The sequence below is a fragment of the Salmo trutta genome, chromosome 24, assembly GCF_901001165.1.
Source record: "Salmo trutta chromosome 24, fSalTru1.1, whole genome shotgun sequence".
NCBI lineage: Eukaryota > Metazoa > Chordata > Actinopteri > Salmoniformes > Salmonidae > Salmo > Salmo trutta.
Window position 1 is genome coordinate 14,803,227 of NC_042980.1, and position 23,832 is coordinate 14,827,058.

Here is a 23,832-nt window from a genome sequence, read left to right on the forward strand (position 1 = left end):
GCCAGTGTATCTTTACAGGAATCATTTCAGTCATCACACACCAGTATAGCTAGTTGGGGGAACGTCATATGGGCCAAAGCCAATTGATCCCAGTCATGCAATATCCGCATTCTCAGAGCGGAGGTGATACGCTTGTTGACGATATGGACATCTCTTGCATGTCTCACTCACCAGGTCTCCAGTCACATAAGTCATCCGTATATTTAACCTGCCTCCTGACATGCTCTAAATTCATATTCTGACCTCAGAACTGAAAGCTGAGACTACTGCAATCCTTTTAGTGATTGTGTGTGTGACTGTGTCTGTCTGTTCTAGAGGTTAACCATTCCCAGTAGCTGCCCAGACAGTTTCGCTGAGCTGATGAGGAAGTGCTGGCTGACTGATCACAAGGTACGACGTCCTCACACATACCCACATCGTCACGCACACAGAGATCCTATTAAATTATATGTAATTCTATGCTAACGCACACATACAGTTGAAGTCGGAAATGTACATACACCTTAGCCAAATACATTTCAACTCAGTTTTTCACAATTCCTGACATTTAATCCTAGTAAAAATTCCCTGTCTTAGGTCAGTTAGGATCACCACTTTATTTTAAGAATGTGAAATGTCAGAATAATAGTAGAGAGAATGATTTATTTCAGCTTTTATTTCTTTCATCACATTCCCAGTGGGTCAGAAGTTTACATACAATCAATTAGTATTTGGTAGCATTGCCTTTAAATTGTTTAACTTGGGTCAAACGTTTTGGGTAGCCTTCCACAACCCACAATAAGTTGGGTGAATTTTAGCCCATTCCTCCTGACAGAGCTGGTGTAACTGAGTCAGGTTTGTAGGCCTCCTTGGTCGCGCACACTTTTTTTTTGCCCACACATTTTCTGTAGGATTGAGGTCGGGCTTTGTGATGGCCACTCCAAAATATAAAATACAACATGCAACAATTTCAAAGATTTTACTGAGTTACAGTTCATATAACAAAATCAGTCAATTTAAATAAATTCATTAGGCCCTAATCTATGGATTCCACATGACTGGAAATACAGGTATGCATCGCTTTGTGATGGCCACTCCAATACCTTGACTTTGTTGTCCTTAAGCCATTTTTCCACAACTTTGGAAGTATGCTTGGGGTCATTGTCCATTTGGAAGACCCATTTGCGACCAATCTTCAACTTCCTGACTGATGTAATGAGCTGTTGCTTCAATATAACCACATCATTTTCCTTTCTCATGATGCCATCTATTTTGTGAAGTGCACCAGTCCTTCCTGCAGCGACGCACCCCCACAACATAATGCCACCACCCCCGTGCTTCACGGTTGGGATGGTATTCTTCGGCTTGCAAGGCTCCCCCTTTTTCCTCCAAACATAACGATGGTCATTATGGCCAAAAAGTTATATTTTTGTTTCATCAGACCAGAGGACATTTCTCCAAAAAGTACGATCTTTGTCCCCATGTGCAGTTGCAAACCGTAGTCTGGCTTTTTTATGGCGGTTTTGGAGCAGTGACTTCTTTCTTGCTGAGTTGCCTTTTAGGCTATGTCGATATGGGACTCGTTTTACTGTGGATATAGATACTTTTGTATCTGTTTCCTCCAGCATTTTCACAAGGTCCTTGTTCTGTTGTTCTGGGATTGATTTGCACTTTTCGCACCAAAGTACGTTCATCTCTAGGAGACAGAACGCGTCTCCTTCCTGAGTGGTATGATGGCTGCGTGGTCCCATGGTGTTTATACTTGCGTGCTGTTGTTTGTACAGATGAACGTGGTACCTTCAGGCGTTTGGAAATTGCTTCCAAGGATGAACCAGACTTGTGGAGGTCTACAATTTTTTTCTGAGGTCTTGGCTGATTTCTTTTGATTTTCCCATGATGTCAAGCAAAGAGGCACTGAGTTTGAAGGTAGGCCTTGAAATACATCCACAGGTACACCTCCAATTGACTCAAATGATGTCAATTAGCCTATCAGAAGCTTCTAAAGCCATGACATCATTTTATGGAATTTTCCAAGCCATTTAAAGGCACAGTCAACTTAGTGTATGTAAACTTCTGACCCTCTGGAATTGTGATACAGTGAATTATAAGTGAAATAATCTGTTTGTAAACAATTGTTGGAAAATTGACTTGTGTCATGCACAAAGTAGATGTCCTAAATTACTTGCCAAAACTAGAGTTTGTTAACAAGAAATTTGTGGAGTGGTTGAAAAACAAGTTTTAATGACTGCAACCTAAGTGTATGTAAACTTCCGACTTCAACTGTGCATACTCTCACACAGCCACTGTGCACAGTAGACTCAGCACACAAGTCAGTACTACAATGGATAATACTAAAGAGTAATGTTATGTTACATACAGTTACGAGGCCAGTCCAATAGTCTTGAGTAGATAGACATACGACATGTCTTCTTATGAGTATCACACTTTTTGTTTCATTTCCACCTAGGAAAGACCAGTGTTCAAACTTATCCTTGCAACCTTGGAGTCCATGTCCAATGACAGCAAGCTTCCCGAGCAGTGCAACTCTTTCCTACACAACAAGGCAGAATGGAGGTACTGAGATCATACTGTACGACTGCAATCCTCTCCATCTCTCCTAGACCAACACCGCTAGATTCTAAGGATATGCCAGAACTGTTTCAAATCAATAGGCCCATCTATGCGCAAGTGCTGCTTTTGTGGGCCACTAAATGTCTGAAGGGATTTTTGGGAGTGTGCATACAGATCTTTTATAATTGCACTGATAACATAAAGGCATCAAATATCTAAAGAATCCCCCATCTGGATCTCCTTCCTCTCTATACCCGTAAGGTCTAAAAAATAATCAACATCTTTTTCAAGTCCAAGTGTTTAATTGGCCTGTATGAGCAGCTGGAGGATTAGTGATGTTCAGCACAGCCTTGGTGTCAGCTGCTACTGCTCTCTCTTTGGGCTTTTCTACGCTCACAACTCTTCATAGAGACGTGTCCAAGCAGGCATCTGCGAGTGAGCAGCTCGGTAGTGAGAGCCGATCAAGAACAGGTGCGTTAGAGTGAGGGAAATGTTGCACACTGAGTACAGTCGTGGTAGCTAGCTAGTAAGAAACGGGAGAAGAGTGGAGTGGTAAGGCCTGAGCTCCTCTTGCGACAGAGGCAAACAGGTTGCAGGAGCGGTGTGTTATAGTTTCTCAGGGTGGCAGGTAGCCTAGCAGTTAGAGCGTTGGGCCAGAACCGAAAGGTCACTTGTTCGAATCCCAGAGCCGAGAAGATAAAAAAATCTGTCGACGTGCCCTTGAGCAAGGCACTTAACCCTAATTGCTCCAGTGTTGCCATTGGTATTGGTTGACCCTGGTCGTGACCCCACTCTTCCAATTCACACATGTGTACAATACAAACTTGCACATATATAAGCACCCAACAAATTATTAGTATTATAATAAGAAAGTGTCCCACTGATGAAGGCTCAATGGTATTGTCAATTCTGACACTTGAAAAAAAGTAAAACTAGGAGTAGGTCTCCTGTATTTGCATCACAGGAGGTTGGTGGCACCTTAATTGGAGAGAACGGGCTCGTGGTAATGACTGGAGCGGAATCAGTGGAATGGTATCAAATACATCAAACACATGGTTTCCAGGTGTTTGATGCCATTCCATTTGCTCTATTCTGGCCATTATTATGAGCCGTTCTCCCCTCAGTAGCCTCCGCTGACAAATGGCTCCTGGTGTTGGCTATATTAAATCTGGCCTCATGCTATGTTTCTTCTCTCTTATCAGACTGTTAGTCCAGTGAACAGTGGCTGTCTGTCTCATTAGCTATCAATGCACTCATTTGTGTAATAGTGTCAGTTAGAAGCTGCTCACTGCTCTGTAACGATGGCTCAGAGGGCTCTTGTTGCAGTCTGTATTAAGGCAGTTTGCACATGGTCCAGTAGAGCATAAAGAGACTCCTCTTTTCGCTGTTTCTCTGGCACCTGTCTAGATCAGGGAGGAGGGGCAGGGAGGGGGAGTGAGTTGGGGAGGTAGAGAAAAGGGGTAGTTAGAGTGCTGGGGGAGGAAATGTGAGAGGTATTAGAAAAAGTGTATATGAGCAGCGTAGGACTAGAAATACCGAGAGTGTTTGTCAGGAAAGCTACAAGCAAGAGAATCAATTATGAGGGAAGTTTCAAGTATTAGTGGAAAGTCTTTGAGGGGATGGGAGGGGGAGTGGGAGGATGCAGGAACAGGGCAGGAGTTCCTGTCTGTGTCACATGCCTGTTTATAAATAGTTACTTTGGGAGCTGATTGTCTTGGCCTCTGACTCAGCATGGCTACCCATGGTGCACCGCACAGCCCCACCTGCTGGGCAAAGCAGACCCGACCACTCAGTGGGTGAGCCGCATTAGCAAACACACTGGAAGGTAAGTGTTCCTCTACTGTCTGTGGCCTTAGAGCTGTCACTAAAAAGGCACAATCCAAACTTGAGAAACACATGCAGAACTTTGAACTTTTGTGCATATTGCATGGATGTCAGGGAGAGATATGAGTTGGAATCTGAGTTAAGCACAAGTACCTCAAATCAACAGTTTAACACCAGTATAATAAGTGTTGTGATGAGGTGGATGATGTTGGTTACTAAACACATCAGGGGTGTCATACCCTAGCTCAAGACCAAAAATATAAAGTAGGCAACAACAGCAAAAAAGTAGACTAAAATCCCGATTAAGACGCAATGGCTGTTTAGCGTATTGGGTGGCTGGAGGGCTTTAGAACCATGCAGAACATCACTCGGAGAGCAGCTGCCAGCCTGCAGGCTTTTCTCTCACTTTTAGAAAGCAGAGAGTGTGAGTTATCTTTGCCTGTCAGCCGTTTAGGCAGTGCGCTGATTGGTTTGAATTTAATGTCGGCATTTGAACTCGTGCTTCTAAACCTTGCTGTAATCTGATAACCAGGGATTATTTGAATTGGGAATTGAGAGTTGAGGGAGCCCTCCTTTTTGGTGATCATCCGCAACCAAAACCTATACTGAACAAAAATATAAATGCAACATGCAACAATTTCAAAGATTTTACTGAGTTACAGTTCATATAACGAAATCAGTCAATTTAAATAAATTCATTAGGCCCTAATCTATGGATTCCACATGACTGGAAATACAGATATGCATCGGTTTGTCACAGATACCTTTTTAAAAAAGTATGGGAGACATCTGTGGCATTGTGTTGTGTGACAAAACTGCACATTTTAGAGTGGCCTTTTATTGTTCCCAGCACAAGGTGCACCTGTGTAATGATCATGCTGTTTAATCAGCTTCTTGATATGCCACATCTGTCAGGTGGATGGATTGTCTTGGCAAAGGAGAAATGCTCACTAACATGGATGTAAACTAATTTCTGCATAAAATGTTATAGAAATAAGCTTTTTGTGCGTATGCAACATTTCTGGGATCCTTTATTTCAGCTCATGAAACATGGGACCAACACTTTACACGTTGCATTTTATATTTTTGTTCAGTGTATATTATTGATATTAAAATATAGGTTGTGATAGCTCTAGGCCTAATTGATATTTTCATTCATTTGCCCAGTAGGCTAGTGCAATTTTGCTTTCATGTATGAAAATAGACATAATTGAACAACTTGCTATTTAGAGCATTTGCCCAAAATACATGTCCTGTTTTTGCCTTAAATTTGTCAATTAATGATGAGTTGAATAGTGGTTGACATTGTACATGCCGTTCCACAAACCTTTAAACCTAATATTGCGGATAATAATTCATTGATGAGGTCATTTTGTTTTTGCTGTTCTCCAAATAGCATTTGACAGATTTTTAAATTCTGTAGAAATGCAACAAATGAGCTTCAACTTCGCACACCCCACCTCACTTTTCCATACCCTAGGTTTAACTAAACTGACGCCACTTGAAACGCATCCCTATGTTGTCTGTGCTGTAGCTGTGAGATCGAGGCCACACTGGAGAGACTGAAGAAGTTGGAGAGGGATCTGAGCAGCAAAGAGCAGGAACTGAAGGAGAGAGAACGTCGCCTGAAGATGTGGGAGCGCAAGCTCATCGAGCAGTCCAACACCCCGGTAAGTTCCTCAAGCTCATCGAGCAGTCCAACACCCCGGTAAGTTCCTCAAGCTCATCGAGCAGTCCAACACCCCGGTAAGTTCCTCAAGCTCATTGAGCAGTCCAACACCCCGGTAAGTTCCTCAAGCTCATCGAGCAGTCCAACACCCCGGTAAGTTCCTCAAGCTCATCGAGCAGTCCAACACCCCGGTAAGTTCCTCAAGCTCATTGAGCAGTCCAACACCCCGGTAAGTTCCTCAAGCTCATCGAGCAGTCCAACACCCCGGTAAGTTCCTCAAGCTCATCGAGCAGTCCAACACCCCGGTAAGTTCCTCAAGCTCATCGAGCAGTCCAACACCCCCGTAAGTTCCTCAAGCTCATCGAGCAGTCCAACACCCCGGTAAGTTCCTCAAGCTCATCGAGCAGTCCAACACCCCGGTAAGTTCCTCAAGCTCATCGAGCAGTCCAACACCCCGGTAAGTTCCTCAAGCTCATCGAGCAGTCCAACACCCCGGTAAGTTCCTCAAGCTCATCGAGCAGTCCAACACCCCGGTAAGTTCCTCAAGCTCATCGAGCAGTCCAACACCCCGGTAAGTTCCTCAAGCTCATCGAGCAGTCCAACACCCCGGTAAGTTCCTCAGGAGCCCACTGCACCCCACACCACCCACACCCTCAGCACCACCCCCACACCACCCACACCCTCAGCACCACCCCCACTCCACCCACACCCTCAGCACAACCCCCACACCACCCACACCCTCAGCACCACCCCCACCCACACCCTCAGCACCACCCCCACACCCTCAGCACAACCCCCACACCACCCACACCCTCAGCACAACCCCCACACCACCCACACCCCCAGCACCACCCCCACACCACCCACACCCTCAGCACCATCCCCACACCACCCACACCCTCAGCACAACCCCCACACCACCCACACCCTCAGCACAACCCCCACACCACCCACACCCCCAGCACAACCCCCACACCACCCACACCCTCAGCACCACCCCCACACCACCCACACCCTCATCACAACCCCCACACCACCCACACCCCCAGCACAACCCCCACACCACCCACACCCTCAGCACCACCCCCACATCACCCACACCCTCAGCACCACCCCCACACCACCCACACCCTCAGCACCACCCCCACACCACCCACACCCTCAGCACAACCCCTACACACTGTCTAGTCCCTGAACATGAACAGCGCCCCAGCTTAGCATCACCTTCACTGTGTTGGTCCATGTGTTCTTGTCCACATTGTCACAAGGGGAAGCAAAGAGACCGAGGTCTGTCTGGAATGAAGGGAACATATAAAAATAAGGCTCTGGCTAGGCTTACTGAGTCTCACCTATGGGCTGTTGTGTTGAGTAGAGGTATTAGCTCATCGTGCTAATCTGTGTGGGACCATGTCACTGAGCTCCCATTGGCCATCAGTTATAATTAGAGCTCAGTGTGATTGTAACGTTGGTAATGCCAATGTTGTCACGCTGATATATTGTAGTCTTCGCTGCTTGTGTGTATTTGCCTATACTACCCTTTCTATGTGAAGCTTTCAAAGGGACACCCCACTAGGCCTTGGCCTCCTGTTTGTGTTATTGCTTTGGCATGCAACACATTTAACCTAAATATTACCTTTCTTGTTGGATGTATTGGTTGGATTTGTTTTCCGCACTTCCACATTGTAGCACTAATGCTTTGTTTTGTCCATTTGTATAATTGCATTCTACAGCCATGCATTGGGAATGTCTTACAGTGCTTTGCCTTGGTATCAATTTGACATTAGTTTAAATTGATACATGCGCTGATGTATTGGGTAAGAATCAGTACGGTCATCCTGAGAGATGTTACCATGGTAGCTTTCTCCCTTTCTCCTACCTTAATCTGTCCTGTAGACTCCAATCGTTTCAGTCCAACCTTCTCTGGTAATCCAATTTACTCTTATCTCTCAACTCTACTCTTCTAGTGTTTGACAGTCACCTTTTTATAATGGGTATAAAAACAAATCACATTTAATCATTCGTCTTGGTGTACAGTGTGTGTGTGGTCTAAGACTGATTTCCTTCCTTCCTTTTCTTTCCCGTCCTCTTTTCCTCCGTCTTCTTCCCTCCCTATCCTCTCTCCCCCATCTTTCCCCTCTCTGCTGTTCCTACCCGTGGCGGCTCAGATTAGCGCTGAGTCGTTCTATGAGTCTAAGACGGAGGAGTCGAACAGTTCGGAGACGACATGTCAGATCACATCCTCCAGTAACGGGGAGGTGGAGGGGATGAGTCTGCAGGCCATGATGAAGGGCTTTGGGGGCATGTTTGCCTTGGACATGGGGGGCCCCGTCCTGCACTCTGGCATGCAGGTCAACATGCAGGCCAAGCAGAATTCTTCCAAGTCCAGCAGTGTCAGAGAGGGCCGCAAAATCAACATGGCCTTGGGGATGTCAGACGACAGTGATTAGAGCAACCCGATTGGTAGCATCCGTAACATCTGTCAATCAATCACTTTGGCCTGTGTCTAAACTGTGGTCTCGCAGCAAGCGCCCATGCATATTCCTTTTCACATGGCTGGTGTTATGGACGCCGTCTTCGTACATTAGATCATTCACTACTAATAGCTTTTTATTCCTTGACAGTTTTTTTGTTGTTGTTGGAACAATCCATTTTCTTTTGAAAAACAATAAAGCATATCCAAAGATACAATACTTGTTGTAGCACAGAGATGTTCTTCTCGCCGTATGAACACAATGTATTGGAAACCTTCCTTCTACATGGCTCACATGGATGTCATTAATGCCTAATGTACTGGATGTATAGTGCCGTGCTGTAAAGAGAGAGTCATGTGAGCAACTTGCATTGAGGAGTCAAAGCTTTTATGACATTTTGCTGACATTAAGATTGGCCAATTTGTTCTGAATGGGGTGGAGTGCAGTTGCTCTGATTGAGTCTCTCACCAGGACGAGAAAGTACATGTTGTGTCCCTCAGCTGACCCTGACTCGTGTCAGCACGAGAGAGAGAAAAAGTTCCCTGATAGCCATGTTAAACTACAGACTTCCTATGCCCTTTTTCTGTATATACAGTGTTTGGAATATTTGGATTTCAGGCCCGCATACCATGGCTTATTGGTGTAAAGTGCACTACGGGTGTTTGTGTCGTCTCGCTTCGTGTGCTGGTTGACAGCTGCATGTTATAGATGCATATAATCAGGATGTTTGAGCAGTAGCATAGACCTTAGACTACAACACCTTGACAGGGGTAAGTTCTCATAGACAAAAGGCAGCTATTAAGGACCTTTATTCCACTAACTCTGTTATTCAGTGGTAGGTTGGCCTTTCATTCAATGATTTAGGAAGTAATAACAGTATTTCTTTGGAGAGATGATATGAAATACTCTTTAGATAGCTACTCTAAGCTAATGATTATCTATCAGCTAAACATGTTTGCATCTGCACCAACAGTTTTGACCACAGACCAAAGTGTGTTTAACGACCCCCAAAGTGAGCCTATTGAAGCTCGCCTAACAAGTGCCATCACCAAATGCCCTGTAAATTCTGCTATGTATGGTCATATGGGACCTCATCTCTTCTAAACATATCCAATATGGAGGATATTTCTGTCTGACTCTGGCCCTGCAGGTTTCACCTATTTCTACTGTATTTGTATTCTGTTGTGTAGTTATTAAACCTAGTCACGCCGAAGCCCATCCATTGACATAGACAATAACCAACCGATACACTTCCTGATGTGAAAGTCAACCACTTTGTAAGGTATTTAAGACATCGAATACCCAGAGTTGCGATATGATCGATGCAAACTTCAGCACCTTGGATTAGTCCAATTCCTTGGATTATTCCGATAGTGTCTCTTTAATGGTGTACCATAACTCTATTAGACCGACTGCTTTTTGATATGAACATATTTTGCTGCAACCTCTACTGTTCCTTGTTTTTCAATAAACATTTTCTCATTAAACTTCCTGCTTTGGTTCTTTTTACTCTCCCTGTTTTCTTACATTTCCTTCTTCTTCGGTGAGGTTTAACGGCGGTTGGCATTCAATAAATGTTGCATTACCGCCACCAACTATACTTATACTTTGCTTGAAAAAGTCAAATACATTTCAAATACCCTACCATCTAACCCTACACTCATTAAAAACCAACCACCCTACTCCACTATTTAAATTTTTCTAGTCCTACCTCAGGCCAACAGCCTGAAAGGACGGTACACCACCGCTCAACAAACCCTTTAATCCGGTAACTTACTCTTACTGAAGCTTATATCATATTTTGGCCTATCCCTCTGTACTGATACAGATCTACTACTCACACGAATCCTCTCAGGATCCCTCCCCCTTGACCCATCTTCCTCAACTTTCTTCACTGCCTCAGCATACGACACCCTCTGCTCTACTCTGACCCTGGTAACCTCAATCTGCCTGTCTTGCACCGGACATTTCTGATATCCCCAGCCCCATAAGCACCCCTACAATCAACACTTCTTTCCCCAATGTTACACATTCCTTTGTCTCATGCCCTTCTGCACACTTCTCACACCTAGGACACTCCCTCCTACACACTGCTGCCACATCCCCATAAACTTGACACCTGTAACAACATAAGCTTTTACGAGAACTGAAATATCCTAACATCACTTTGTCGGGCAGAGACTAAGGAACAGCCAATGGCTCTTTTGTTTCTCCATTCACGCCACCCTGTCTGCGTTGCACCAAACGACGAGCATCACAAACACCGGGAATCTTCCCCTTCAGTTGGTCAACCTTCACATTTACTGCTACCCCAGTAATCACTCCTTTCAATGGCGCCCTTTTCTTGAGAGCAATTCTAGTCACATCTCTTGTCCCAATCTGTTTGGTGCGAAGCCCTTGCTCCCTCTGACCAGCAGAAACACTAACAATTATCACAAGACCACTTTGGGTTACCTTCACCGATTCCACAGCACCCAACTCCTTTTTCACACACTGAAACCACAAATGGATCAGCCAAAAGGCAGGGGTCCACTTCCTCCAAAAATGTCACCCCTACAGTCACAGACTCGTCTTTATCCTGACCATCAGGGCAAGCCTCAGGCTCCCAGGACTTCACCAAACCTGCCACCTCCGATAATTCGCACTCACTCACTTCCATTTCTCCTCCTGTCTTCAGTCTGGCGTAGGTCTCACACTGCTTACACTTTCTGCCATTCTTCGACAAACCATCTCCCTTCTTTCCAAAATGTTTACCCGACTCAAGCTCACCCTCTTCCTCCATGTCTCTCTTCGACCTCCTCTGCCTCTCTTTTTCCCTCCATTCCTCCTCCGTTGATGTATATGTCTCGTTATGGTAATATTGTACTTCTCCTAACATTCATCTCATTCTTGCCCTCTTAAGGGACGCCATTCTCCCACTCTATCATCCTCAACCTTTGTCTTCTCACATTTCCTCTTGGTTTTCCCAGTTTTTTTTTTAACCTTGTATCTAACAACTAATTCATTAACGTTACAATAACGTCACAACAAAGGTTTGTTAGCCACAAAATTCCAAATGTGGCCAAGAAAATAAGATACACATTTTGTGCTGGGAGAAAATGAACAAAATGTGACTGGTGTTAGAAATATAACTTCAGATGAGGTCTGGAATAACTATGTTTTAACATGTAAGACCTGAAACCAGTCATATTACATTAATTGATTTGCATTAGACCCATGTTCACTGTAGTCTTCAAGGCTTCAAAAAAATATATTGTCAATGGTGGGATTTCTATCATTAGCTAACTGGGCACCACTCATACTTGGCGCAGAACATCAATTTGAATTGTATATGTTACACTTACAGACAATGCCTGCTTAATTGCCCCTGCGGGGATTGACAAAGTCGTGTTGAATTTGTGGTGTAGCCACTAGCCAACAGGTTTCCAATGCTTGTCCGCCTCTATAGTGTAATCAACTTACTACAGTATACTCCCATTCCACATGGGGGCAGAGTTGTGTGAACTACTGAACTCCTCTTCCCTGCCAAAGGAATCCCAAAGGCAGAGCAATTTCTACTGATGTCCCCCCCATCCTTCCCCTCCTGTCATCAATTAAGATCTGTTTCCGTTTGTCAACAGTATGCTTAGGATTTTATTAAACGATTTGAAGTAATTTGTGAAATACAATATGGCTCCTGTAATCGCGATATTATGTCACTTTAATTAGGCAAAATCTGTCATGGAAGTGTGGCAGTAGGGGTGGTGGTGTTTTTTTATGTGATTACTTCCGAACCATACCACTGGAGTAGACGAAAAATGCAGCTGGGGGTGAGGGACTTTAGAAGGAGGCTGCAAAGAAGTGTATCGCGCTAATTCTAAAACGGCCCTCTTTGAATGCGATCTGTTGAGATTGCCATTCATCTCAGGCTCTGGGCTGTTATACGATTCCGTGGGAAGCAAATAGAGAATGCTCTGATTAGTCATTAATTTAGTCATCTTCCCGTCAATTCTCCCGGTGCATCGTTTCTGCCACCACATAGCAGCCTCATGATCATAATGATAAAATGTGTATTTTGTCTGGCTACTTTCTGCCTGTTTACACTTAATGAACAGTAAATGATTTATCATTAAAATGCATCATGAAAGACCAGTCAGATGGGCATTGGACACATTTTAGTTTGATATAGACATTAAGGACCCAGTAATCTTGATTGCAGAACAATAGCTGCAAAAACCATTGCTATAAGACATGGTAAACGTGTCTTGGAATGAAGTTTTATTTATTTTTTATTTCACCTTTATTTAACCAGGCTGGCTAGTTGAGAACAAGTTCTCATTTGCAACTGTGACCTGGCCAAGATAAAGCATAGCAATTCGACACATACAACAACAGAGTTACACATGGAATAAACAAAACATGGTCAATAATACAGTAGAACAAAAGAAAACAAAAAGTCTATATACAGTGAGTGCAAATGAGGTAAGTTAAGGCAATAAATAGGCCATGGTGGCGAAGTAATTACAATATAGCAATTAAACACGGGAATGGTAGATGTGCAGAAGATGAATGTGCAATTAGAGATACTGGGGTGCAAAGGAGCAGGATAAATAAATACAGTATGGGGATGACGTAGGTAGATAGATGGGCTGTTTACAGATGGGCTATGTACTGGTGCAGTGATCTGTGAGCTCCTCTGACAGCTGGTGCTTAAAGCTAGTGATGGAGATATGAGTCTCCAGCTTCAGAGATTTTTGCAGTTCGTTCCAGTCATTGGCAGCAGAGAACTGGAAGGAAAGGCGGCCAAAGGAGGAATTGGCTTTGGGGGTGACCAGTGAGATATACCTGCTGGAGCGCATGCTACGAGTGGGTGCTGCTATGATGACCAGTGAGCTGAGATAAGGCGGGGCTTTACCTAGCAGAGACTTGTAGATAACCTGTAGCCAGTGGGTTTGGCGACGAGTATGAAGCGAGGGCCAACCAACGAGAGCGTACAGGTCGCAATGGTGGGTAGTGTATGGGGCTTTGGTGACAAAACGGATGGCACTGTGATAGACTGCATCCAGTTTGTTGAGTAGGGTGTTGGAGGCTATTTTATTTACATTTTATAGATGACATCACCGAAGTCAAGGATCGGTAGGATGGTCAGTTTTACGAGGGTGTGTTTGGCAGCATGAGTGAAGGATGCTTTGTTGCGATATAGGAAGCTAATTCTAGATTGAATTTTGGATTGGAGATGCTTAATGTGAGTCTGGAAGGAGAGTTTACAGTCTAACCAGACACCCAGGTATTTGTAGTTGTCCACGTATTCTAAGTCAGAGCCGTCCAGATTAGTGATGCTGGACAGGCGGGCAGTGATCGATTGAATAGCATGCATTTAGTTTTACCTGCTTTTAAGAGCAGCTGGAGGCCACGGAAGGAGAGTTGTATGGCATTGAAGCTCATCTGGAGGTTAGTTAACACAGTGTCCAAAGAGGGGCCAGAAGTATACAGAATGGTGTCGTCTGCGTAGAGGTGGATCAGAGAATCACCAGCAGCAAGAGCAACATCACTGATGTATACAGAGAAGAGAGTCGGCCCGAGAATTGAACCCTGTGGCACACCCATAGAGACTGCCAGAGGTCCGGACAACAGGCCCTCCGATTTGACACACTGAACTCTATCAGAGAAGTAGTTGGTAAACCAGGCGAGGCAATCATTTGAGAAACCAAGGCTGTCGAGTTTGCCAATAAGAATGTGGTGATTGACAGAGTCGAAAGCCCTGGCCAGGTCGATGAATACGGCTGCACAGTAATGTCTCTTATCGATAGCGGTTATGATGTATGTTGTTTAGGACCTTGAGTGTGGCTGAAGTAAGCCTATATGTAATGTATACTGTATGTAATGCACTGATGTTCATAATTATTTACTTGCACACATGAATGCTAAATGCAAAATCGGTGTTAAGAGTCCAAACATAAAGAATAGGCAGCATTTCTTTCTTTGAGCTGTGCCCATTTGGATTACGTGACCATTAAAGCAGTATTCCCTAGTACTAATTCAGTTCTGTCTTTTTCTCGCAGCTCCTTCCCAACCTTCATATTCATTCCTGGACAGAGGAACATGTGGTCAGTATCAACACATATCAATCGATTACTTATTTTGTTTAATTAACCATTAATAACCATTATGCCTCCATTGATTATGAATAATAATGCTTTTCCAATTCCATCCCCACAGTACTTTTGGATGCAGCAGATATTTGGGGCGGGTATGTTCAAAGTCACCATATAGATTTCTTATACTGTAGTTATGTTCAAATGAATAAACCCATCATTTTGGTGTGTATGTGTTTAATTTGCATTTGTTTTCCATGTTCTCAGAAGAGGGGGCATATGGCATGCAGCTGTATGGTGACCTGTTTAAGGAAAACCACATCACTGGCAAGAGGCTGCTGCTGCTCACGGAAACAGACATGCGAGACCTGGGGGTTAGGTCCAAAGGTCACATCATGCACCTCAAGGTACCATATTATGTTTGAAACTAGCATGAAATAGCCAGCCATTTCACAATGTGTCCATATGGTATAATTATTGAAATTGAGCAATATGCTCATACAAATTATTTTGAAGTCTATGTATAACATGCTTTCTCCAACAGAGTGAAATTGAAAAGCTAACCAATGACTACATTGGGCTCTTCCACTTCCCTCCACTAATGAAGGTACTGTATGTCCTTTATCTTTAATGTTATGAAATGGTTGGCATTGTTTACTGTTACAATATGTTCAGTCTGGAAATCTCTGTTCCACAGGATGAGTGGGCGGAGGAGGAGGAGGAGGAGGAGAGGAGGAAGATCGTTAATCTGGAGCTGGTGTTTGGGCACCACTGGAAAGCAGGAACAGGTCACTCAGTAGGTTTTCAATGGACACTGAAAATATTCTATGACAAATATCCAAGATGTCTTGGTACTTTTTTAGATATTTTGTCCCTGCATTTTCAAATGCGTCTGTAAAATAATTTAGTCTCAGTTTGGTTCAAATGCATATAGTAATAGCTAACTTGTTGTCAGATAAGATTGAAACTGGTATGTCAAGATGGAAATGCTCATCTTCAAGATACTGTTTCCCTAGGTAAAGATGCCCATATGTTCCCCATCAAACTCAAGCAAACACTGACCACTGTTTCACTGAGCTTGCTTTGCCTTCAAGACATATCCTTACAAGAGAAACAGATGAATAAATATTTCATATAAAGCCATGCATCCCATCCACCCCCACTTGCTCATCGTCCTTTGTTAGGGTCTCAAACGCTGGAGAGAGGCTGCTTCTCCACTTGCTTTTTGAATTTCATAAAAAAATAGCCCATTTAGCCAGAAGTCATTTTCTTTTTAAAAGGCAAATGTTATTTAATCTTTCAGCTGTTCATTGTCCCATCATAAATAGTCCCCTTTCAGTGAGTTCGGCGGGGCTGAAACGAGCCTGCTAATTGCCTCCCATTTCTTCTGACATGTGGTGCTTTAGTGGGTAGAAAACACAGCAGGGAGAAGGAAACAGGAGGCTGAGAAAATGAGAGCTAATTATTTTCCCCTGCCTGGTGTCAGGTTCTGTGTCAGCCTTGTTTTTACAAACTGGAAGGTTTTTTTGCACTAAATAAAACAAACCCGCACTGCTTTTTTCCCCGCCTCTCTTTGCTGGCGGTGTCATGGTAGCAGCTGCACTTCTCAAAGACAAAATGAGGGCCTGCGATTGTGCGGCCACCATCTGACAACCACTGAGGGTCCCCTACTAATGAGGATATCACCGCGCAGCCAAGAGAAAGGTGCTGAATTATGTATGAGTTGTCATTAGAGCAGACGCACTCCGGTCTTGGGCATCATTATCAGACATTGTTTCTGCTGGAGTGATTAGACCAGCGTGGACCTGGGGGCCCTGGTGCGACTGGCCAGGGCCGACACAGGGCCGCTGCCTGGTGTGTCTCGGAGCCAGAGCCTTCCTCACACTTGCTCCCCCTTTGAGCCCCGGCCAGTCCCTGGGGACGGTGCAGGAGTGGGCTGAGGCTCCTCAGACGAGTGTGTTAGTGGCACTTCTTTGATGTCTTCTTCTGTGATCCTCCACACAATAGATTGGTCCACACCGTGAACCCTGTGTGGTTAAGCAGTGACCTGTGGCTTTATGGCTGGCTTTTGGGGATGGCAAAATCATTACTGCTTTGTCAGCATGCAATATTCAGAAGGAGTATGGCGTTGGGGTTTGCTCAGATTTGTATTTCCTAGTGAGGATTTGATCCCTATGTCCATTGAGCAGAAAATATTGAAATACTGAGTTTATTTTCAGCTAACTGGAATAACATTAGCATTACACTCTATATTTTTTCACAAAAAATAGCACCATGTGTCAAGATTCTGCAAACCATATCCACTGCAGGAAATAATACTAGGTATTCACCATAGCAACTTATGTTTACCCCTGAAGTAAAATAAATGTCTTTGCAAGCATAGGTTGTTAATATTCTCATTATTATTATTCATGTTTGACCACTTGTTATGTCATCCTTCATGCTATGATCATTCAAGAGACATGCTATCCTCTGCGATTCTGAGAGCACATCAAAAAAAGTGGGGGGAAAGCACTCAATCTTCAAACATGTGTCTTAATTGAACGCAACTCACACTGGATACTAGGTGAAAGCAGAATTCAAATCTAAAAGTACAACATAACTTGTGCTGCTGTCAAATTTGATCAGAATTTCATATTCATTCACATTACAGAAATGTTCAATTCTAAGGAACTACCTCTAGGCTGTGCTGTTGGTTTAGGAAAAAATGAAGTTAGGTTCTCAATTGATAGCAGTTATATTGAATATTTTTTTTGCGGAAAGCAACATAGTTTGGAGCCAGCCAGGGATAAATAAATATACTGTAAGACCTACAATCTCTCTTTTTTTAGGACTGCAAATGGAAAATGTACATGGAACTTGACGGAGATGAAGTTGCAATAACGTACATTAAGGATGTGACCTTTGATGCCAACAGACAAGATGTGGATGTCCTGAAGATGACCAAGGTGTGATCATAAGCATTACGCCATGCCATGTGCTGAAAGGGCATCCGGACTTAAAATCAACAGTCACTTGTCCTTTACATTTCTTTGTTGATGGGTTTTTATGACCATTGAAGGAGCGTACCCTTTTGCTAAATGTTATGACATTTAAAATCCCTCATTGTATTTCCAGATAAATGTAATTATTCCTTGAATTGATGTCATTGCAGTGTTGAAGATGCACAGTGCTAGCTAGCTTATGCATGATGATTAATTACCATTTATCAAACTATTTCCTTGCAGCCCCCATTTGTGATGGACAAATGGGTAGTTGGACTACGGGACAATCAGGTTGTTGACTGCATTGTTAATTATGAGGTTAGTCATTCAAAACATATCCTATAGGGAGACAGTCCTACAATGACCTAACCATTGCACTACATAGGCCTACACTACACCACCTTTAGGCTAGTCATGACCAATAATACAATTCTACAGTAAAATGTAGGTTCACAGTGTACTGTATGGTACGTCTTAAAAAATGAAACGCATTGTGAATTTAATTTGACGTGTAAATGTGATCTGATGTTTAAAATCGCCTACAGTGATTGTTGTGTCCCTACACTTGCCACTAGAATGATGTGAGATCACCAAGGTCTACGAGGTATAGCCATGCAGTGATGTGGAACCCCATCGGTGGACGAGATGAGATCAAGACTGTGGAGCTGCTGATAGAAACAACCCAGTTGAACATAGAAGGGAACCCCAGAAGCAGATCAGATTCAAAAGGTCAACTTTCCTTTGGTGCTTTGGATGCAGATTTCATTGCATCCAAAGCGTGGTCCATTTTTAAAGCTGTCTTAAATACAGAACGAACAAATGTATGAACACTTCTATGTAGCCAATCCTACCAGTGGATGTTCTTTCATGTTCCAGATGTGGATCCCAGATGGATGTACAACTTGAGACAGAGGCAGCTGAAGAACCAGTCAGCAGCAGAGCAGCATGGTGCCCGGACCCCCACCGGTGGCTCAGAGACCTGCACCCTGTCTCAGTTCCTGTCTGCGTATGGAGACCAAGCCTCTTCCTACGCTGCAGCAGTGCGGAGGTCTCCCAACCGCAGCTCCCTCTCTCCCTGGTGCTCCCGCAGCTCATCCCCCACCACCGGCCTGTCCACCATGCTCTCCCCCCTCTACCTGGGGTCAAAGGGCAGCAGCCCCTCCAGCACCACCTCAGAGAGCGCATTGGAGCGTGAACGCCCGCTCAGTGCTGGGGCAGTGCAAGGTTACCGCAGGCACAGCAGCTACTTTAAAAACTCATTGACAGGGGGCCACAACAGAGGTGCATGGTCCAATACAAGGGGCAACTTCACACAGAATAAGTCTAGCAGAACCTCACAGCAAACAGGGAGGCCTCGGTCCCATAGTTACAGTGTAGTAGCTCAGAACCGCCCCAGGGTGATACCGGGAATATCACCAGCGGTGGAAAACCCCAGTACAGAGCAAGAGGGGGCTAAAGTCAGTGAGGGGGGATGGATCAAAGTGGAGCGCCAGAAAAGGTTACCGCGACAGGACAATAAACAGGTCAGAGGAAGACCGAGGAGAGGGGGTAGAGGTGGTCGAAGCTGAGGATCATTCGCTGTTTGAAACTGTTTACATGTCTGAATAGACTGGACAGCAGGTTTACTTTGAACATTATCCTTCACACTACTTCAAAAATATACATTTTTAAACGTTCTCTCTTGAGGGATCTTTTTAGGAGGCATTTGAGCTAGGGAGAATTGTGATTTAGGGAATGCACACAATTCAGTCTTTTAGGGCTGAATTCTGAATTGTACTGTGTGCACTCAAATATCTTTTCTATTTAACATGTAAGGCTACATATCATTTGTAGTTGTATATGTGAACTGTTTTATATAAGGCTATTGTAAATTGTATTGACTACATTGTTGTAATATTTCTATTTATGAGAGATAATTGTGCCTTTTACAATATAGAAAAGTTAATGTACGTATTGATGTTTTATATAGGTTGTAACTATATGTAGAGTAAAAAAAAAGAAAGATAAACATACATGAAGACCATACGATTCTCTCATTATCCAACACGACCACCACACCTGGTGGCAAGGACGCGGGAGTTTTTCTATAAACCCGCCCCTTTATGCACAGTTCTACGCTATGATTTCGCGCCAGGGCGTAGTACTTGAAAGGTTACAAGTTGGTGGATCAGTATATGATATAATATTTTCAAATATTTGTAAAACAAAAAATGTTTCTCACAGCAGTATTTTAAAAAATATATGTTTTCTTATTTGTTGTGTCGCAGATTTGTGTGTTCCATTTTCTTTTTAGCTCGTATTTAAAAAAAAGTTTATATACCTTTTAGGACACTTTCCTGGCGCGGGAAATTTCTCAGTTCCATCTGCAAGTCTTTCTCTGCATTCATTAAAGGACTGCAGAAACGTCTACACGAGTTTTGAGTGACTTTCTTTGCAGAAAACTTTCAAGAAAACAAAATGACTCCATCTCGCTCTAAGGTAAGGAATGTATAATTACATATTTATTTGAATAACTGTATCAAAATGTTACAGGGTACTTCTAGATAGCTGCAGAGAATGATAGCTACCTACAAATCTGCTGTGGTAAACTTGTGGCTAGCTAACGTCAACTCTTCTATTTTCGTGCTCACATTTTAGTCAAGCTGTTGCATACTTCCCGCAAAAGTTGCTGCAGACTGCCTATGCAACCGTTGCTTTACCTTTGCTTCAAGTCAAGTATCCTGCTTAGCTAACTAGCTACCATGTGTGAATCTAGACAGTTTAAAAAAAAAGATATATTAAGTAACGTTAACTAGGTAGGTTTTTAATCAACCATTTCAGTGGCTACTAACTAGTTACACCACAGTTTTTGGCTACTCAGATTCATATTTTATCCTGACAAGTTTTGTCTTTTCGAATGTTGGTTGTATCCTAAATCAAAGTTAGTGAATCTTACTTGGCTACTGTAGCTAGCTTCAAAGACCTTGTAAGATCCATTTGTGTTAGCTAATGTACAGCTATATCATGGCTAACTTACCTTGTGGTGTCCGGAATGGATCTTGCAGTCACACCCCTACCGCCATAGGTATTGCTGCTTCTCTCCCTGTCTAGGAGGGCAGCAGTGTGCAGGCAGTTTCTAAAACAAATAGTACTCACTGTGTTTGTCTATGGTCTGAGCTTCTATGCATTCAGTTTTTCCTAACTTTTTCCGCTTGTCTCTCCAGCTCCAGCAGGCCCCCCAGCCTCCTTCCATCAGGATGAGTTTGCGGAGCTTCCGTAACGTGCCCATGGAGACATCCTCTTCCTCAGATGACAGCTGTGATAGTTTTGGCTCGGATGGTGGCTTTGCCAACACGGTTAGCCGAATTGTTACGTTTCCATCCAGCTAGAATTCATGTTTTACCATATTCACTCATTTTAATGAGTTTGTTGATAATGAAACTGAAGGTTGTGGTTTCACTTTGTGCAGAAAAGTAGCTTCAGAGAAGCTAAGAAGGTGGCGGAGCGAGCCAAGGTGTTTGAGGCTAGCTCGGAGGAAGAGTCTCTCACTGGGTTCGAGAATGCTTTCAGCAGTGAAATGAGTGCCATGGTGATTATTTGTCATTTTTTTGGTCTTGATATTACCAGCTTAATTTTATTACACAATGGTGGCTACTATAAACAATAACCTTTCAGAATGTTGCTCATGTGTGTTTCAGAGAGTGGACTCTGACTCGGAGGAGTCAGTGGGGCCTCGGAGGAAGGGCCGTCGGTCCCGGACTCTGAAGGTGGCCATGAAGTTCCCCACCAGGAGGGCCACCCAGAAGACTACTGCAGCAGAGCCCTCTAAACAGCCCAAAAAAGAGTCTGACTCCAAGGAGGGAGGCTTCATGGACAAGAGGGCGCTTAACATTAAAGAGAACAAAGCAATGGTAGGACGGGCTCATTCACAGGAGTCATTCTGGCAGTTGCCTGCTGAGTGACATTTGAGTGCTCATTTTTCTTTTTCAATTATTTTGTTTAGCTTGCAAAGCTGATGGCAGAACTCAACAAAATACCTGCCTTCCCCAGAAGCACATCCCTGCCTATGATGAATACGGTAAGTGGGACAAGATGGAGGATGAGGCTGTACTATAAAACGCATATCAGAAAACCCGAAGATTTTACTATTGATGTCTAGCTACCATTTTTGTTTTGTTTTTTGTTGACTGTATTTGATTGGGTATGTTTCAATTTCCTCTCTAGCCTCGCCGTGCCCCCCGCCAGTCTCTGGGAGCCTTAGGACCCCGTAGGAAGAACCCTGAACGCACCTCTCGGCCCCATACTCGTTCCCGCACCCTGGTGGACGGCCCCCCCAGCCCCTCTCTAGAGGAAGAGGAGGACAAGTTCAACCTGGTGCGCAGGAGCCCCTACTATGAGGAGGTGGATGAGGCGGTGAGTGGCACACCCATACCCTTGTTGACACTCATCGTCACCTGTTTGGTTGGTGACGATGAGTGTCAAGTAAAGTTAAATATTTTGAAGTTTCCTGATCTGGCCGTTCAACAATAGTGAATCTGAACTCCAGGAATTGTCAGTTTGGTTGATATATTTGTGAATGTGTTCATAGAAGGCGCCCCGTCGGCGCAACTACAACGGGGTGCTAGCTATTCCTCATGTGGTGCGGCCTGTGGAGGACATCTCCCAGATGGAGCTGGACCTTATCGCCAACAGCGTGCGGGAGAAGGTGTACAACAGCTTCACTGTAAGTTCCCATTCTCCTACAGTGGTTCTCAAAAGCAAGGTTTCACATTCGTACTGCCGTGTTCAGCAAATTCACCCCTCTGATTTCTTGACCTAGGGATCCACTTGCCACCAGTGCCGCCAGAAGACGATCGACACCAAGACCAACTGCCGTAACCCGGAGTGTGTAGGGGTGAGGGGTCAGTTCTGTGGCCCGTGTCTCCGTAACCGCTACGGAGAGGAGGTCCGAGATGCCCTGCTGGATCCTGTAAGTACTGCACCGTTCTACTCCCAAGCCATCACGAAACGGTGACTCATTCTTTGACTGTTGTGCAGCCTTGGTTGAACTCGCCTCGGTATGTTGCAGGAGTGGGAGTGTCCGACATGCAGAGGGATCTGTAACTGCAGCTTCTGTAGAGCCAGAGAGGGTCGCTGTGCCACTGGAGTCCTGGTCTACCTGGCTAAATACCACGGCTATGACAACGTCCATGCCTACTTAAAAAGGTGCATGCTCTTTCTACTGAAGCACTTCAATCGTATTAGTACTGTGATTGCTACTGTGCTGGGAACTCAAACATGGCTCTTTCTCTCTCTCTGCAGCCTTAAAAAGGAAATGGACGAGAGCCAGTAAACCACGGAGGCCGTCACCTGATTCTGGACCTGACTGACAGCGTTATGTTAAATATCTCTATATTCTGTAATGCAAAACAGTGAATTCTTCTATTGCTCCTGATTCTGTTTTTTTTTTTTCTTACATTGTTTTAAATGTATAAAGTTTTAACATCAATTACATGACGTAATTTGATATGAGTTTTCCTCACTGTTTATACTGTTATGATGAATTTCTTCAATGTTTATAGTTACGTTTGCTTGTGACGTTCTCACTTTTAACCTGCAAGTTCTGATTAAACCCAATATATCAAATGTGTAAAGGTTAGTTGGGCTCTACGGTAATTGTACTCGAGATTCATCTGTTTTTCTGTAAGAAAATTAGCTTTTAACTTCATTAAGGCTTGTCTGCTGTTTTAGTCTCAGCTGTTGGAAAGTTTTTAAAAAAACGGTCACGGTTACTCTTGACTATTTAGTAGTCCGTCATTGTCCAACCATGCCCCTGAGGTGGAGAGGGCACAGTGAGCCGTTGACCCCCCCCCCCGGGGCTGAGAGGGACTGTGTGATATCCTGCAGTGCCTGGTTATATCCTTCATTAGATAACTGTCACTAATGGTGTGGAAACAATTAGCACTGTCTAATGGGAATCTCATACCTGTAAATCAATTCTATTAAAGCACTTTCTCGCTCTGCTCTTTCTCCTTTCATTTTCCAGCTATGTTTTACAGTGCAAATAGTAATGTTCTCAGGTGTCACTCAAGTAGCAAGGAAGTTATTGCCTGTATTTTCTGTTCAGTATTGTGGCACCACGCAGGAAATGTGAGGTGAATCTTTGGTGGTTCATTGCTATTAATCCTTTGAAAATGTACTACATTTGACCTGCGCCATTTCCAGTGAGCATGCTCTCATTAACACTGACACTTACCTTTTGAAATTACAGTCAACACTTGAGTGTGTTTGGCGTAAGACTT

The 23,832-nt window shown here is 43.9% G+C and overlaps 2 protein-coding genes across 5 annotated transcripts in view; both read left to right on the forward strand.

Annotated features, from left to right (window-relative positions):
- Nucleotides 1-19,595, forward strand: part of LOC115160765 (mitogen-activated protein kinase kinase kinase 20) — a 53,663-nt gene extending 34,068 nt beyond the window's left edge. The window contains exons 9-20 of one of the 4 annotated variants that reach the window (XM_029711151.1): nt 316-390; nt 2,447-2,553; nt 5,909-6,044; nt 14,556-14,600; nt 14,713-14,743; nt 14,859-14,995; nt 15,133-15,195; nt 15,286-15,384; nt 17,420-17,536; nt 17,816-17,890; nt 18,148-18,301; nt 18,449-19,595. In XM_029711151.1, coding sequence (XP_029567011.1) covers nt 316-390; nt 2,447-2,553; nt 5,909-6,044; nt 14,556-14,600; nt 14,713-14,743; nt 14,859-14,995; nt 15,133-15,195; nt 15,286-15,384; nt 17,420-17,536; nt 17,816-17,890; nt 18,148-18,301; nt 18,449-19,140 — 1,731 coding nt within the window. In that variant the 3' untranslated portion in view covers nt 19,141-19,595. Of the gene's footprint in view, nt 1-315; nt 391-2,446; nt 2,554-5,908; nt 6,045-8,184; nt 10,002-14,555; nt 14,601-14,712; nt 14,744-14,855; nt 14,996-15,132; nt 15,196-15,285; nt 15,385-17,419; nt 17,537-17,815; nt 17,891-18,147; nt 18,302-18,448 lie in introns of those variants that run through there. The other 3 variants (XM_029711150.1, XM_029711152.1, XM_029711153.1) reach the window with 3 other exon arrangements.
- A 346-nt stretch (nt 19,596-19,941) lies between these two features.
- LOC115160766 (cell division cycle-associated protein 7) lies at nt 19,942-23,553 on the forward strand. Its single transcript, XM_029711154.1, has 10 exons — nt 19,942-20,050; nt 20,776-20,907; nt 21,021-21,140; nt 21,250-21,462; nt 21,555-21,629; nt 21,776-21,964; nt 22,140-22,274; nt 22,371-22,520; nt 22,620-22,756; nt 22,853-23,553. The coding sequence occupies exons 1-10, from the start codon at nt 20,030-20,032 to the stop codon at nt 22,881-22,883; spliced, it is 1,203 nt and encodes a 400-aa protein (XP_029567014.1). The 5' UTR covers nt 19,942-20,029; the 3' UTR covers nt 22,884-23,553.
- Nucleotides 23,554-23,832: the final 279 nt, after the last annotated feature.